General features: G+C 35.8%; 2 protein-coding genes across 2 annotated transcripts; both read right to left on the bottom strand.

Annotated features, from left to right (window-relative positions):
- Positions 1–1,647: 1,647 nt before the first annotated feature.
- Positions 1,648–9,636, bottom strand: LOC128229987 (dentin sialophosphoprotein-like). The gene is made up of 8 exons (XM_052941950.1): positions 9,489–9,636; positions 8,881–8,952; positions 7,186–7,288; positions 6,763–6,830; positions 5,379–5,448; positions 4,436–4,648; positions 3,966–4,172; positions 1,648–3,462 (listed from the first exon to the last, which is right to left on the bottom strand). The coding sequence occupies exons 1-8, from the start codon at positions 9,497–9,499 to the stop codon at positions 1,696–1,698; spliced, it is 2,511 nt and encodes an 836-aa protein (XP_052797910.1). The 5' UTR covers positions 9,500–9,636; the 3' UTR covers positions 1,648–1,695.
- A 2,276-nt stretch (positions 9,637–11,912) lies between these two features.
- On the bottom strand, positions 11,913–17,075 carry LOC128229846 (perlucin-like protein). The gene is made up of 7 exons (XM_052941697.1): positions 16,929–17,075; positions 15,111–15,216; positions 14,488–14,579; positions 13,571–13,661; positions 12,994–13,080; positions 12,416–12,539; positions 11,913–12,223 (listed from the first exon to the last, which is right to left on the bottom strand). The coding sequence occupies exons 1-7, from the start codon at positions 16,971–16,973 to the stop codon at positions 12,211–12,213; spliced, it is 558 nt and encodes a 185-aa protein (XP_052797657.1). The 5' UTR covers positions 16,974–17,075; the 3' UTR covers positions 11,913–12,210.
- Between the last annotated feature and the right edge of the window lie 226 nt (positions 17,076–17,301).

The raw sequence follows: 17,301 nt of genomic DNA, 5'->3' as shown, positions 1-17,301 counted from the left end.
GGCAAGGGCAATTGTGGCAAAACTCTTCCCTATCAGCCTTAGACCACAGTTTGAGGGGTCATCTTCATTTCAGCTACTTTAGATCATATAAGGTAAAGTAAGATGGTGAATTGGTTATATGGGCTTTACCGCATACCAATTCAGGTTATATGGTGCAAAACAGGACTTTCACATCTCATTCACATCTAAATATAATCATGAGGTATGGAATCAAAACATTTATACCTGCTGGAATTAAAAAAAATATATTACTTAGATCCTTCCGGATGATTTTTTTTTAATATCACCGATGACCCAGTTGCAAACCTTACATTGCTGTATTAAGTACATTCTGATCAGGTTTCATATAGATAAAGTAGAAAATATGGCCTCAACAGTGTTTTAACAATGTTTCATATGATTTGACTACGTGACCTAGTTTTTGAACTCAGGTTATCCAGTTTCAAACTTGACATAGACTTCATAAACACAAACATTCTGACATAATTTCATGATGATTAGAGAATGCAACCTCTACAGTGTTTACAAAGTTTTTCTATGATTTAACCTAGTGGCCTGGTTTTTGACCTCTGATTACCAAGTTTCAAACTCTACCTAAAGATCATCATGAATAACATTCTGATCAAGTTCCATGAACATATGGTCATAAATGTGACCTCTATAGGGTTAACAAGCTTTTCCTTGAATTTGACCTGGTGACCTAGTTTTTCACCACACATGACTAAGATCGGACTTGGCCTAGAGCTAATCAATATATACATTCTGACTAAGTTTCATGAACATACAGTCATAAATGTGACCTCTAGAGTGCTAACAAGTTTTTCCTATGATTTGACCTGGTGACCTAGTTTTTGACCGCTCATGACCCATATTCGAACTTGCCCTAGAGATCATAAATATTAACATTCTGGCCAACTTTCATAAAGATCCATTTATAAATGTGACCTCTAGAGTGTTAACAATCTTTTCTTTCAATTTGACCTGGTAACCTAGTTTTTGACCGCACATGACCCAGATTCGAACTTGACCTAGAGATCATTAATATTAACATTCTGACCAAATTTCCTGAAGATGCAGTCATAAATGTGACCTCTAGAGTGTTAACAAGCTTTTCCTTTAATTTGACCTGGTGACCTAGTTTTTAACCCAGATGACACTATATCGAACTCGTTCAAAATTTTATTGAGGGTAACATTCTGACCAAGTTTCATTAAGATTGTGCCAAATTGTGACCTCTAGAGTGTTAACAGTCAAATTGCTGATGACGGACGACGACGACGGAAGATTATGGACACAGGGCGATCACAATAGCTCACCTTGAGCACTTTGTGCTTAGGTGAGCTAAAAAGCAGACGGAAAGATAGTGCGATTACCATATGCCACCATTTGTGAGTGCAAAAACTTGCTATTGTACTTACAATTACCATTTGACTACAATCAAACCCCGTTGGCTCGAATTCGCTTTGCTCGAACTACTCATTGCCTCGAACTGGATGTCAAGGACCGATTTCATTATACTGAATGTAATCATTTCTGCTTGGCTCGAATTTTCTGAGGTTTGATGTATTTTCGCAGATCCATAGGAGTTCAAGCCAACGGAGTTCGACTGTTCTTACATCAATTTTATAATCAACAATAACAGGTTAATGATGAATTCATTATCGTTTTATTTTCTAATAGACAAGAATCACAGAGTTACGAATGAAAGCTTGGTACTGGACTGACGTCACAAGTCCTATCTGACGGTCTTATTCCTGGAGGAGGATTTCGATTAAACCCTGGGGGTTTCTTTGAACACAAAGAACTCACAACCGATGAATCTTTACTATCCACACCCTTTACAGATAAATCAGACATCTGCTTTGGCAAACTTTCAAAAACATTCTCCTTTCTAGGCATATCACCTTTATGTTCTTTCATAGCATCTGAACGATACTTATTTCTATTGTAACCCCGACCACGCCCCCTATATCTAGTCCCAGTAACAATCTTATCATTGTCACCCTTCATGTCAGAGTCATCGTCATTATTTTGTTGATTTACTTGATTATGAAACCCTGGAGGTTTAGACTTTCTACCATCTTGTCTTCCACTTTTGTGTTGAACATCATTACTATCATTTTTATACTCAACTTTGACAGTACTACTGTTTGCACTTTCGCAAACACGAACCACTTCGCCACCAGTTTCACCTGTTTTATTTGAATTAACAACTTCGGGTCCAGTTTTTGTTTCCTTCTTTTCATTCTTGTTTTCAACATGACTGGAATTATCACCATCTTCAGATTTCTGGTCATGCCTTCTATTTGGTGGTATACCAAAACCTCTTCTTTCTCCAGTATATCTCCTATTTGGTGGTCTACCGAAACCTCTTCTCTCTCCAGTATATCTTGTGTTATTGCTTCTATCTGAATTAGTTCCTGTATCATTTCGAACATCCCCTTTTTGAAGGTCTCTACCCAATCCTGCTGTTTGAGTAGCTTTAAAGTCAACACCACCACTATCATCATCCTTATTGTTATTTTCATTTGCATCTCTTCTTCCCCTAGGGTCACCAGAACCTCTTCTGTTTCCACCTCTATTGGAATGTCTCTGGTAGTAAGAATCAGATTGTTCTCTGTAATCCCTTTCCTGTCTTCTTCTATATCCAGAACCTAGTCTTTTTTCAGAACCATTGTCACCTCTTGTAGAATCTAAATGCTTTTCATTCAATTTATTTCTATCTTCCCTTATATCCTTGCTCTTGCTAAAATCGTTGCGTCTAGTTTGCTCATCTTTAACAATGCTTGTATTGTCATCTCTAGTAGCCACTTTTTTGTCATGATTTTTCCGATCGCAAGAATGAGACTGATTTAGACTTGTGCTATTATATGTGTCATTATTTTTAGATGCTGTGGTAGATTCTTTCAAAACCTCTTCATTTTTACTTCTTGGTCTTGGCGGTACACCAAAACCTTTTCTTTCCTGTTTTTGCTTAAACTCTCCAGAACTACTGGATTCTTGTTTACCTCCGCCCTTCCTATCTTTAACGTTGTCTTCAGAGTATTCCCTTTCAGATTTTCTCTTATCAAACATGCCTTGCTTCTCTGAATCGCCTTTTGCACCGCTTCCTGTATCTTTTTTCGTTCTATCTCTATTACCATTTGGCTGTCTTCCTCTGGATTGTTCTTTCCACCTTTCCTCGTCAGAATATGCGTGACCATCCTTCATAGTTACTCCACGACCCATTCTTTTACGAAAACCAGACAAAGGTCGATAATCTTTGTCATACCTTTCCGCAAATTCAATAAGATTAGAGTCAGATTTAACTTTCTTGTATGCACCAGATTGTTCATCTTTGGAATAGGAATTTTCTCTAGGGGAAAGTCTTCTGAACTTGTCTCCTTTTTCTGATCTCTTGTTTTTATCAGTTTTCCTATCATTATTTTCTGTTGTCTTAGGTAGGTTCAGTAAAATAACATCCTGAAAAAAACATATTGAAATAATGCTTAACCATATCATGTTAATTCTATTGTCATGATAAATTCCAAAAGATAACAAAAAAATCCATTACTTCTATTAAGAAAAACATAAAAACAATACCAATCTCCCCTGTAGCAGATAAGCAAATCCTTGACATATTTTCACTAAAATACAATAAAGGTTTCTTTTGTTAAACATTGAAGTATTTGTTAATTGACAATTACCACACACATAATATTCAAGTAAATCGGGCATAATATGCTACAAACGTTGAGAAATTTTAGTTTCTTAAAACACTTCCACAAACCTTTTCACAAAATGACGGACTGTCAAAAAATATTTTGGAAAAAGGTTTGTGGAAGTGTTTGATGAAACTGATCACCTAATCAAACTCCTGTAATTCAACGAAGGTGGGGCTCTTTAAGCTGCATAGACTGCCCTTTGTTTCATTTAAGATGGTGTAGTAAAAAAAAAGCTATCTTTGTTTTAAGTCTAATTCTTACATCGTCTCGAACAAGGTATTTATTCTTCTCTGCCTCCACATCAATAATTCCGCCTTTTGCCCGCTGCCTCTCAAGAGTGGCGGCCATTTTCTTCTGCAGAGCTCTCATCTCAGGTGAGGGAACATATTTTATGGGCTCTTCAGAGAGCAGGGACTGCAGACTGTTGGGCTCGTAACTGATCTCCTCTCGACATATGGGACACTGCAGCTGTTAAGGAAATAAAAATCATTCTGATTGGTCAGTATTACATAATATGACATAAATAACCATTGATGATTGTAGATTAATTAATGTATATTAAACGAGTAATAAAATGTGTAATATTAGTTACACTGTTAGTAGCTGGGGGGTATGTGATATACACCCCCAGTGGTTTTATACCATGCGAGAGCTTAAGTACTTAAGTATTTTCGTGATATTCGGGCCTCGACATAAAATACATGTGTAGTTATGAGCCTGGAAAGGTTTACCTTATTTTTCTTCATGTCCGCAAGATTACTATGAGCGGGTACAACTTCTGGAGTTTTAGCCACTTCATGGCCAACATATCTTGCTAGACAGGACTCGTGAAAGAAATGGTAACACTCGGTCCTTGTAAAGTTGTCACCCTCTGTAAAATGCTCCAGGCATATTGCACAAGGACAGTGAGGAATGTTGCCAACTGTTAAAATCTCCTTGGCTAACTGTAATGTTTAAAGAAATTTTTCCAGTCTATATATTAATCATAAATGTAATTTTGATTCTTTATAAGATGATAAACTTATTTATAAGACTCGAAAAGTGACAAAAATTGATTGTGCTTACATATTAATATAAACAATTAAGCATATTCACTTGGTTTCTTACAAAACATGGCCAATATGGCCCTTAATCACTCACTTGAGTAAAACTGTTTTAATTTCAAATTTGTTTGAGAATACTCACAAAAAAATCTGCTATTTAATATCACATCATGAACAAGCAATTTAAAATGTTAACAATTCCTGTGAAAAAACATTAAAAACATTACATACATTGACAAAGCTGCTAGTGACGAGTGAACCTGTGACTCTCTGAGTGTGATATACTAGCCATCCCCATCAATAATACATCATCTAAATCTGCCACTAGCCGCTATGAGCTTGTGATTGAACCCATGACCCCCCTATCCAGAGTCAGATTTGTCAGCTATCCCCATCAATAATAGGATAAGATATCCTCTAAAACTGCCACCAGCCGCTTATGAGCATGTGATTGAACCTATGACCTCCTTATCAAGAGTCCAATACGTCAGCCATCACCACCAGTACTTAGATATGATATCATTTCAATCTTCCAGCAGCTGCTCGTTATGGAACCCCTGACCCTCGGTTCCCTCAGTCGGATATACTAGCCATTACCACTAATAATATATCATCTTAAACTGCCACTGACCTCTATCAGCTCATACAGGACAGGACCACCTCTTCTTTCCTCACACAGTTTATGCATGTCCTCCAGCAAACTACAGATTGTGAAAAGAGCTTTCAAAACTTTGCGTAAGAGTATAGGCTGTTTTCACAAATTTTAATCTAATTATTTTCAAAATATGTCATTTTTTAAATTGTTAAATCAACATCAAAGCTACAGTAAGATACTCATTTGAAAAAAAATGAATGTTTATAATAATATCATTTTCCACTGCGCAAACTATTAGTAATAGCTTTGACCATCTCTTATTTAAATTTCTGATGAAAAATTATCAAAGGATATAAATGTTTATATCCACATTTCACAAAAATTAAAATGTACATTGTCAGACTCCTAATAAGGGGCACAATATAAGCTACACTTGAAAATACAATAAAAGTTGATGTTTTTAAATTAAATGTGTTATGATGTTACTCACTTACTTTACAAATTTCCAGTTAAAAAAGAGCAAACAATGGGTTGTTGTTTTTTGTGGACACTAATCATATTTTTTTTTAATCATTAAAGTCAAAAGGGCTAAAAATAATAACGCATGTCGAAGAATGTGCCTCTATCTATCAAGTAAAACCTATATTGTGCCCCTATCTATGTGTAACCTATATTGTGCCCCTATCTATGTGTAACCTATATTGTGCCCCTATCTATCTATCAAGTGTAACCTATATTGTGCCCCTATCTATGTGTAACCTATATTGTGCCCCTATCTATCATGTGTAACCTACAATGTGCCTCTATCTATCTAGTGTAACATACAGTGTCCCTCTATCTATCAAGTTGAACCTATATTGTGCCCCTATCTATCAAGTTGAACCTATATTGTGCCCCTATCTATCAAGTGTAACCTATATTGTGCCCCTATATATCCAGTGTAACCTATATTGTGCCACTATCTATCTACCAAGTGTAACCTATAATGTGTCTTTAGCTACAAAGTGTAACCTATATTGTGCCTCTATCTATGTATCAAGTGTAACCTATAGTGTGCCCCTATCTATCAAGTGTAACCTATATTGTGCCCCTATCTATCTATCAAGTGTAACCTATATTGTGCCCCCACCTATCATGTGTTACCTATATTGTGCCCCTATCTATGTGTAACCTATATTGTGCCCCTATCTATCTATCAAGTGTAACCTATATTGTGCCCCTATCTATCAAGTGTTACCTATATTGTGCCCCTATCTATGTGTAACCTATATTGTGCCCCTATCTATCTATCAAGTGTAACCTATATTGTGCCCCCACTTATCAAGTGTTACCTATATTGCCCCCAGCCTATCAAGAGTAACCTATAGTGTGCCTGTTTAAACGATGAAAGTATCAAAAAGTATCAATAATATACTGGTACCTTTGTATTTCTTCTTCATTGACCCCTCTTGGGTTTTTGATGGTGAACTCTGGAGAAACATCTGGATACTGAAAGACAAAACAATCGTTATTTAATCATATGCTAAATACTTAAACACAAAAGACAAAACAATCGATATTACATCATATGCCTGATACTTAAACACAAATAATCGCTATTACATCATATGCCTAATACTTAAACACAAAACAATCAATATTACATCATATGCCTGATACTTAAACACAAAACAATCAATATTTAATCATATTATGATATGATTGCCCAGGGTATCATATAGGTTATGATACGCTAGGGTGCCGAGGATGGGTAGTTGACCACATGGGTCCTAACAGGATCTGATCATAATGGACAACTGAAAACATTTTTTTCTTGACCGAACTAATCTTCACCAATTCTTACCTGTTCTGGAAGGTCCAAAATGAGTGTCATACAGACATATCTCTGCTCAAGGTCTTCTCCGGTAGCTGGGTGTAGCTGAAGTGCCACACTCTCAGTACGACCACTGCAATAGATTTAATTTACAGACATAACAAGTTTGATGTCAATCCATCCTAATAAAATAAGTTAAATCATTCAATGAATACTGTTTGTGTCGTGAGATGGACATAACTGTACATATATGCAGTGCACTCATTGAGTTAGACCTACTTCCGTTTCCCTCTGCGTAATTTTGCTTTAGTGACCAAAACAATGAATATGTATCGACAGTCTGTGTTCCTCGGAGTTTGGATTGTTGCCCTCAGCAATTGATAAGGCAACCAAAAATAACATCACAGCGTTCCTCGGAGAGATAAACCTCGCGAAATGTCATAGGAACTCGATAAAATCTTGGTTAAAATTAATTTTATTTGAATAAAAATGTCAATTTATTATGATGGCTACAGTAAATTGCTGTTATTGTTTTTCTTCTGCTCTTTAAGTTGATTTTTCAGATCCACTTTCAAGAAAATAGTTAATAGTCTTTATGACGTTAGCTTACCAAAAGAATGAAGCCATATTTGCCCATGCATTTCAGTATATGATGTTTGCTGTTGTTGACAAGGTTTGATTATATCATTACTGGCATTAAATTTGGTAGAGTATAATCATAAATGCAGTACACCTAAAAAAGACAATGTTGGTAGAGTATAATCATAAATGCAGTACACCTAAAAAAAAGACAATGTTAATATTTTAAGATTTTCAGAAAATCAGTTAGTCATTTAGTGACTGGGGTCAAACAAGCATTCACAGCACAAGTTTGAAGCATTCTTGCCTCGTTTTCTGTGGAATTTTTCCCAAAACATCAATAGCTAGTTTAACTACCAATAATAAGTATCATATTTTTTTTACAATTACACGCTATTGATCACACTCACAGGTACCGGTACTCTCAAATCGTGTCAAAAAGTTGCTCCAAATAAATCCATGAACTGTAGTAGTATTTTAATAAGGATAAAAAGGAATAACTTTAAAACAAGAAATAATTATTTCTTGTTTATCTTAAACAGAAGCACTTCATCAGACGCTACCACTCATATTTCACTCTGCATTAAACAAGCATCTCAGAGAACTTATAGGGATTTCAGCGAAGAAAACAGATTTACACTCCTAGGAACGTGTGAATATGGGCTTTACCCTCAGAATGAGCGATGAAAGTGGGTCTAACTTGAAGAGTGCACAGTATATATCGTATAACTATGAAAATGATCAAACTGTTGATTTAAATTAAAGCAAAACATGGCAATTGCTGATTGTGACATTGACATTGAAGCTGTCACTGTAAACAGCAGAGTACATGTCCATGTTTAGCATTTGGGCCCTGCTTAAACTTAATTGACGATACATGTCACAGACCTAGTAGGTAACCAGGTTTATAGGTCAGTTAATGTTTACATACATGTGTAAACACTGGTTGAGTGGTTAGCAAGCACTTTTATTCAAGATAAGTCACTGTGTTTGCATGACCTTGAGTCCAAATAATAGAATAATTTAATGATATTAAAGTCTTTGTATGTGTGATTAGAAGAATCTTTAATTTAGAGCCTGTTTGTTAAGACAACACAAATTTCTAAATTAAAGCTTAGATACGATGAGTATTAATCATTCTTATACCTGCTATTTCTTTTCACTTCTAGTTCTTGTATGTAGATCTCTTCCAACAACAAAATTTCCTCCGAAAGTTCACTGCAAGGATAAAAAACATGGCATGACGAATTTCATAGAAATAAACAGAACCAAGTCCTACCAGAAATCATTGCAAGCAAATTGAGGCGACTATTTAAATTAAAAAAATCGTACTCTGGGATAATATGTCCGATGATTCAAACCTGCCAACAAGGACTACTGATTACATGCAGCAATTGAGGCTTTGAGTTTGATGAACAACAACCCAATATTTTATAGAATAATTAAAAATTAATAATCATAATCTGGGACCAATAACAAATCCTACAGTACTCCCAGTCATAATTTAAAGATACGACACAATTTTTCCCCCTAAAATTCTTCACAGAATAATTATAAAGAAAAAACTACTATACTTATTAAATATAATACTCGATTTCATATACAGTAACTTAATAAGTAGATAAATTTACTAAACAAATTCGGATAAGATAATATTTCGGATAGAAAAATAATCAAATTTTAAAAATAAAGTTAACTTAAATATTTATAACATAGGTGAAATATTTTATACGATTTGTATTATTATAACGTACGATTCATCCATATTATCACGTGCTTGTCATATTTTTCAGTACTTTTTGTTGACGTTTGTTTTAAAACATATTGAAGACGTGGAAACAGCCTCGTTGGCAGCAGACAACATTTTCCGATGCGGAATCAAAATGCTGATGGCACAGAATGTTACTGGCGCGTCAAAGCTGATCCGCACCCTACTGTCCTCCACCACACCACTGAACATACTGATCAACACTTACGCCAAGTTTGCACATGTTTACAAGAAATGTGCCATCCATCGCTAGAACACTTTTCTGATGTGATTTGCCTCATCAGTGTTTTATTTTTTTCACTAACAAGCCCACGCGCACCGTTCATGTCAGTAACACTCGGAAGAGGAGTTGACATTAAACAGAGATAGATAGGACACTTCAAGGTCGCTTTACAGAAGAGAGACTTGAGCGCATGTCCCCAGTATCAATACACCATAACCGGCCCTACACCGCTAAGATCCATAAGCAGAAACTTATTGTCCACAGGGAAAATAATAAATGCCACAATTACATGGATGATCAGTGTGTGTATACCACGTGATAAATTACGTCATATATGCTACATCAGAAGGCAACATTTTGCTTAAAATGAAGACTTAAATCAAAGATAACTTTTCTTTTACAACACCATTTTAAATGAAACAAAGGGCAGTCTATGCCGCTTAAATAGCAGCGCCTTCGTTTTATTACCGGAGTTTGATAAGGTGATTAGTTTCTTCAAACACTTCGAAAAACCATTTTCCAAAATATTGTTTGACAGCGCTCCGTCAGACGACAGTATTGTGAAAAGGTTTGTCGAAGTGTCTAAAGAAACTTAACTTTCAATCAAACTCTGGTAAAAGACCGAAGGCGGGGCTCCGTAAGCGGCTTAGACTGCGCTATGTTTCATTTAAAATGGTGAAAAAATAGGAAAGATATCTTTGCTTAAAGTCTTTATTCGAAGAAAAATATTGCCTTCCGACGTAGCATTTATGACGCAATTTATCACGTGGTATATACACACTGATGATAAAGCCGCCCTATTTGGAACGCTGTATCTCAGTTCTTAATATGGCCGTATTCTGGACTAGAGTGGGTGGTGCGCGGTAAATAAAACCTCGAAATTTGACATTATTCGGAAGGCAGACTCTCAAAATCCGTCAATATTGTTTGCTTTTAATGCAGAATTCAGAATGCAGGGGATGGGGCTATACCCTCACACACTGACGCTCGTCAGAGAACCAGCTAGTCCTCATGTAAGTTCGATCTTACTCAACTGGATATACATTGTGAATCAGTATATTATAAACTTGAAAAGAATACATTATTTTCTTTCGCATTTTGATTTAATTGCAATCACATCTAAGAACGCAAAAACAGTTGAGTACAACTCAAATGCTTTCAGAGATTATTCAAATCTTGGACAACTTATGTTCCCCCTCTCGGCTATCTAAAACACTGACCGGCATTACTTTATATGCAGAAGCGTTGACAGAAATTGTTAGTGATAAGTAGCCAATCAGCGTGTACGAATATGAAACCGTTAACTGGGTCTTAGCCGATAATTAATCTCTGAATTCGCTTTATTGTACCTACTTAACACTGACAAATATCTTGGCAGGGTGTCTATAGTTTCGTTCTTCCGTTTGACTATCCATAAGACCACTATATAAAAATTCAATTAACCATGCCAAATTAGTTATCTACCTTCAACGTTGAAGCAACTGCAGGTATGCAGGTTTACAGCCAATCAAATGGCAGATAAGCAATCACTAAGTACTAGGCTTTATGCACCAGTCAATTGTAACCACGGCCCACCCAGGCCCGGGGAATAGCGGTGTCTTTGACTTTCGGTAAAGCCAACCCCGGGTAAAATCCCCATCCTGCGGAGACGAACTGATGGTAAAATCCCCGCCAAATGCCCCCGCACCCAAGGTAAGGCCCATTCCCCGCTATATTTTGCGCGAAGACAAAACCACCGCATTCACCCGGCACTGCGGGGCCCAACATGGCCCATTTTCCCCGGTATACCCCGGACCTGGGGGGGGGGGCGTGGTTACAATTGACTGGTGCATTAACGTTAAGATTTCAATTTGCGTGGGTGTTCATGTGTGTTTATAGGTCCGCCCACTGACACTCATCCGATACACACACCCTGCGTCAGATTTTGCGTTGGCACTTATGTGTCAGCCATTGAGGTTGTATTCTTCGCTCACTCCGCCCATTCTAAATCATTAAGATTTTAATTCAGGTCGTCTAGCTATTACTTAAAAGTTACTACACGTGTAATTAAATCTTAGAAGATAATTATCTTAGGAAGTTTAGACCACTAAAATCTTTTGCATCTCTGAAAAAAGAATTTTTCAAACTGTTCTGGACACCTCGTACTTAACCAAATTCTAATCGACACTATGGTCAACAAAATACGTATAGGTTTATATACACAATTTATAATTCAAAGTAATTATACACCACATAAACAATTAGAAATATTTAAAAATTAATACATGTTTCTTAAAGCAATGTTGTAATCAAGTGTATACTTATTTAAAGGAGCGTAATAAAAATGAATACACAAGTTGCGATTTCAACGTTCAAAACAATGTTGCGGTTTCAACGTTGAAAAATCAAATCGTTAAATCGTCGACCGTACTTCGACGTTGTTTCAACGTTGAACTATCGACCATTCAATGGGATAAATATAGCACCCAGTTCTTCCTTTCGTACATCACTTGAATCCGCTGAAAAAGTAAAAGAGAATTAAACCACAGTTTGTGACCAATGGTTACATTAATAACCAAAACAAGTATAAGTATTGTTGTTGTTTTATTAAAATGTGTTGCGTTTGACAGATGTCACGCATAACGACTTATCTAACGTGTATTGTATCATACCGCATAAGTAACGAGAACTGTATTGTAATCGAAACGTACGGAATTTCACAGATAGGTCTATATCGAGATTCACAGAGGACATCTATCCACAACATAGTGGCGCTGTTCTGAAACACAACGCAATCTTCGGTGGCGTGATCACCACCGTCCCCAGGTCTGAAGTCTAGAGAAATCGAAACAAGTTTTTATATAAATTTCTATAACCTAGTACATAGAATCAAGTCCATAGATACAGACAAGGCCTTTCATTTGACGCTTGAACAATGAAAATCAAATATATATAGTTGAGCAACATAGAGGGCATTGGGATTTGGGATTCACGAGTTGTTTTTTCTCGAAAACGTTCAAGGTCACTGTTTATCTCAATTTTAGTGCATTCTGAACGTAAAACGGATTTAAAGTTGGTGTGATGCCTGTGGCTTCGCTGCTATCAGCATACTATTTAGCTCGACACTTGGATCAAAGCTGATAATTTAAAATCTTTTATGCTATGCTCTTCCATTTTGATTTATAAATAATTGATTAAAACTAGTTAATTTACGTTTTCGTTTAAATAATTTGTTTCAAGTTTTAAAACTCGTTTGTGTCTAGACTAAATATTTAAGAAACTTCTTTACCCGTAAACGGAGCCAGTGTGTTGGTGCCGAAGAGCTTCCAAATCCCCTCTACTTCCGTATCTTGAATTCCGATCCACGAATGTTGTTCTAAAATACCAATGCTAGTCTTTAGTTGAATACACCTTCAAAGTTAAGCTGTACTGTATATTTGCAATGTGCTTTCAGAAAAAAAAACCAGTAAGTGACACCTTACCTTACAAGAATACCTTGTTTGCCATGCTATTTCTCTTTATTTTTTTTATCTTTTTGTTTGCACTAATTTTCTTTTAGAAAAAGGACTAAACTCATTAGTCAGATATGATTGTCTCCTAAAATTTATTGTGGATTTGGAACAACTTTCATTTGAACTTAAAGGGATTCACTAAAATATCTTATGTTGGAAACAATCCTTTTAACTCGTTGAATTCAGATAGTTTTCGCATTTTATGAGCAAAAATCTTCCGTTTCGATATATTGAATAACAGGAATATTCAGTGCAAAATATTGATTCAATATATAACTGAGGTTAGTATGAAGATTTGCCACGGACATTATTTTGATATATTCAGTCTGTGAGCATTATTTCTATTTAACTTACTATGGTGTTTAAGCAAAAAGGCTTTCAGGAACGCGTTTTCTACAGCTGAATTCACGTGCACTAATTGTCCTCCATATTGTCGACAGTAAAGCTGAAGGAAAATAGTTCTTGTGTTATTGGAAAATATGTAATCATATATGACCATAACAGACTTAGTCATACCAAAAGGATCATAACATAGATGACAATAGTCAAACTGTGGACGAAATATAAGGGCGTACGTGTTTTACACCCGCAACGCAACATTTAATACCAGCCATCATGAAAGGTAAACTCATTCTGGAAAAGCAATCCTTCGGAAGAGCAAAACGCAAACAAGTACATCCAAATACATGTAACCGGGAATTTGATATATTGCGGCATTTATACCGTCCCGCTATGAAGCGATGCGAAAGAGTTGCGTGTTCGATCCCCACCAGATGCACACCGCATATTTGGGTAGATTTTCGCATTCATATTTCAATACTATGTTTAATCGACGCTTGTGTACGGTCAGTAAAAACAAAAGCAAATAAATGAGCACTGAACGGCCCAATAAATGTTAATGTTAACGCATTGGAATGGTCAGTAAAACAAATAGTGTGAGGTAATCTAGTATTGAAGATCTCAACCTCACATTCGTCCAAACCTTTTATCAAAAGCAAAAACAATAGATGTGTAATTATACAATGGACACTACAGGGGAAAGCCATAAAGTCAAATATGTAACAAAGACCGACTGTATATGGAGGCAGAAAGTTATGGCATTACGTACACTAAACGGGAGACAATTAAATCCCCCAAAACAACAAAGTTATCATACATTAATTATTTATAAAGGTTTGGGTCACTGCCTTGGAAGAGTATGAATTCTCGACTACTGGGCCTGTCCCTGTAGTTTTTATTGCTGAATTGTAAAACCAATTTCATATATTTACCTCTGCTGATACAAAATCAAGGTCGCTGTCTCCAAACACATAACAGGAACCATCGAAAGCCACCCATCCATCCTTGCATGAAGTGTGGATTTCTTTAAAAGACAGATATATGATAAGTTTATCTGTAATGGGACATTCAATATCCCATTTTTGGTTAGGTCAATAATGAGGAAATTGTCACTCAGTTGAGCTTTTCCACTTTTAATGCTTTACGGATACAACCCTTGCTATGGATGTGTGTATTAAATAGCGGTTTTTCAACTCAAGGACCATAAGTAGTTCCACAAACTTAAATTTACGAGTGCACATACACATATTTACAAAGAAAATTATCATTATATTTATTGATGTCCGAATAAGTAGTTAATCGTTATAAAATATTCGGGCAATGATGCTTGTTCTATTTCATACCAACACCTTTGTTACAAAATATATAGAGGATATTTGTTGATTTCAATGTAAGATCGCACACGAAGCTTCGCCACTCGTGAAAATATGTATTTCTATGACGCTCGTGAAATAAAATACGATCTTACACTGAAATCAACAAATATACTTTTTGTAACAAAGGTGTTGGTATGACTTAAAACAAGCATCATGGAAACACATGCGAAATCTCCTACCCGTCTGTATAGCACTCTGTAAGCCTGCAATTGAATTATCACGGCTCCGACTTTCTGTCTCTTGTTGGTCTTGCCTTTGCTCGAGTTTGATAATCCTGTCAAGAACCTTTATGGTATTTGAAGTAAAATAAAATTTCATCAAGAACTATACAATTTAATTAGAAAACTATTTAACCCTCTTTCTCCCCACTTTCTCTCTCTCTCTCTCTCTCTCTCTCTCTCTCTCTCTCTCTCTCTCAAACACACCTACCTACACACACCCACATATTGCCATATGTGTTCTATTAAACTTAAACTCTACTTAAGGTATCCGCTATTCAAATATGTGAATCTTGATACTTGGTGACCCCATATCTAGTTGACATCATAAGAAAGGATTCTGCGGGTAAAGAAACAAAAAAAGTTGAAATTAAACAAAAAACAAATATTACAAAAACGATTTTTAGGCCATCTAAGGTTGCAAAAGGGTAATATCACACACCTTCACTTGGTATGACATGACGCTTCCCGATAATCTTGATCGGCATTTGTGTATAAACATTCAATGCACTGAAGAATATGTTCAGTATGTGCTGGAACTACTTGTGTTGGAACTACTTTTAGTTATTGTAACAATCTTCTCTTTCAAGTGACCGCTGTCGACAATGAACCATTTATATTTACATCTTTCACATCAAAATGATTAGAATAAATTGTATCCTGAATGAGTCAACAGTTTGATTTACATTAATAGTATCAACTGGAACATTATGAACATTATATTCTAAGTCTTCAATAATACTTCGGCATATTTGACTGGTTGATGTTGTCCTTGTAGCTTCTTCACCATCCGTCAAGGCTCGCTTCTGATCGACTATTTCCCCCACGGAAAATGTCCAGAAAGTGGTTACTCACACCCCTCCTACATTTATCTAGTTAAAACCTTACCCTATTTGTTTCAATTTCTGCATTAGTTTGATCTGGGTTGCAAAAATACCAATCCACTTGCTCCCTATAATTTTCCCCATCCTTTGATCAACAATTAACTGATCAGGCAGAACCGCAGGCAAAACCAAATGTTCAAAACTGATAGTTCATGGATTTCTGCAGTTTCTTGAACATGAGTGCACATTGGGCACAGTTTTTGTGTTATTCTTCACTTGCCATTTTCAACGAAAGTAATATGACTAGGGGTCGGAGCAAAACTTATCTTTCACCAAATTGATAACAAAAGTATTGAAGTAATTGCTGACATTTAACACAAAGATTAAATCGATTTTTGGATTAATTTATGCTATTTAATAAAAACAGTGGAATAATTTATATTCCCACTGATCTGATGTGTCTCACCAAATTTTAACCGGTTTGTGAGAAATCTGCAGTGGTTGTTGATATATGTTATATATACGAGATACGAACAAAATGAATGTAAAGTGTCATAACATTTTATAATAACTTTATCGTAAACATTTAAAAATGGAAATGATGCCTTACTAATGCTAATACAAATGGGAAGTAATTGCTCATGCGGTCGATCAAACTAAGTCAGTGCTAGCGCGCCTGGACTGTCAGTGAATAGCTTGTTACTGGCGTGATTTGCCATTTACCGACAACAACAAATGCATGAGATACAATGAAGATATGTACAAGTTTCAACTCGAACCAGTATATATTTCTGGTATATCAATATGACAAGCTTATTTGTACATCGGATACCTTAAGGAAATGAAAAGAAAAGCAACCTTTCAATTTCAAACAAGATCTTGTATATTTACTACGACTTAATTTACTTAAAAGTGTTTAAAACAAGAAAAAACATAATAAGTGTCAAATACGAGCCTTGTATTCAAATTCAGATCGACATCCACACGATGGTTCAGTCATTGACTTAACTCCGATTAATAACACAAAGCTTAAAAACAAAGTAAAGTGCACAGATCACATCTTTATTTATTGAATGTTTACAACAACGAATGTTCTTTATATTTTGTACACCATTGTTTGCTTGTCTTTTAAGAGTTTCTGCATGAAAAACACTTTCTTCACGTACTTAAGTTTGTTTCCATGATCACAATATGCAATATCCGTTTGCTATTAAAATCCACAGTATTTACAAGTGGGATATACTTAGAGGTAAAGTAGATGAAAAAGAAACACGGATTTAACTAATTTAGTTTTTGAAAATATATTTTCCCCAATAGTTTTGGCTATA

This window comes from Mya arenaria, chromosome 4, assembly GCF_026914265.1.
Source record: "Mya arenaria isolate MELC-2E11 chromosome 4, ASM2691426v1".
Classification (NCBI taxonomy): domain Eukaryota; kingdom Metazoa; phylum Mollusca; class Bivalvia; order Myida; family Myidae; genus Mya; species Mya arenaria.
Note: the sequence above shows the minus strand (reverse complement) of the source record. Positions and strands in the feature narration are given on the sequence as shown.

Excerpts from the sequence above, each read along its gene's own strand:
- LOC128229987 (XM_052941950.1), bottom strand. Across the intron at positions 4,173-4,435 it reads CGGACATGAAGAAAAATAAG|CTGCAGTGTCCCATATGTCG; the intron begins GTAAACCTTTCC and ends TTTCCTTAACAG. Across the intron at positions 3,463-3,965 it reads AATACCTTGTTCGAGACGAT|GATGTTATTTTACTGAACCT; the intron begins GTAAGAATTAGA and ends TGTTTTTTTCAG.
- LOC128229846 (XM_052941697.1), bottom strand. The coding sequence starts at position 16,973 with ATGACTGAACCATCGTGTGGATGTCGATCTGAATTTGAATACAAG. Across the intron at positions 13,081-13,570 it reads CTTTTTGCTTAAACACCATA|AACAACATTCGTGGATCGGA; the intron begins GTAAGTTAAATA and ends TTGGTATTTTAG. Across the intron at positions 12,540-12,993 it reads CACACTGGCTCCGTTTACGG|ACTTCAGACCTGGGGACGGT; the intron begins GTAAAGAAGTTT and ends CGATTTCTCTAG.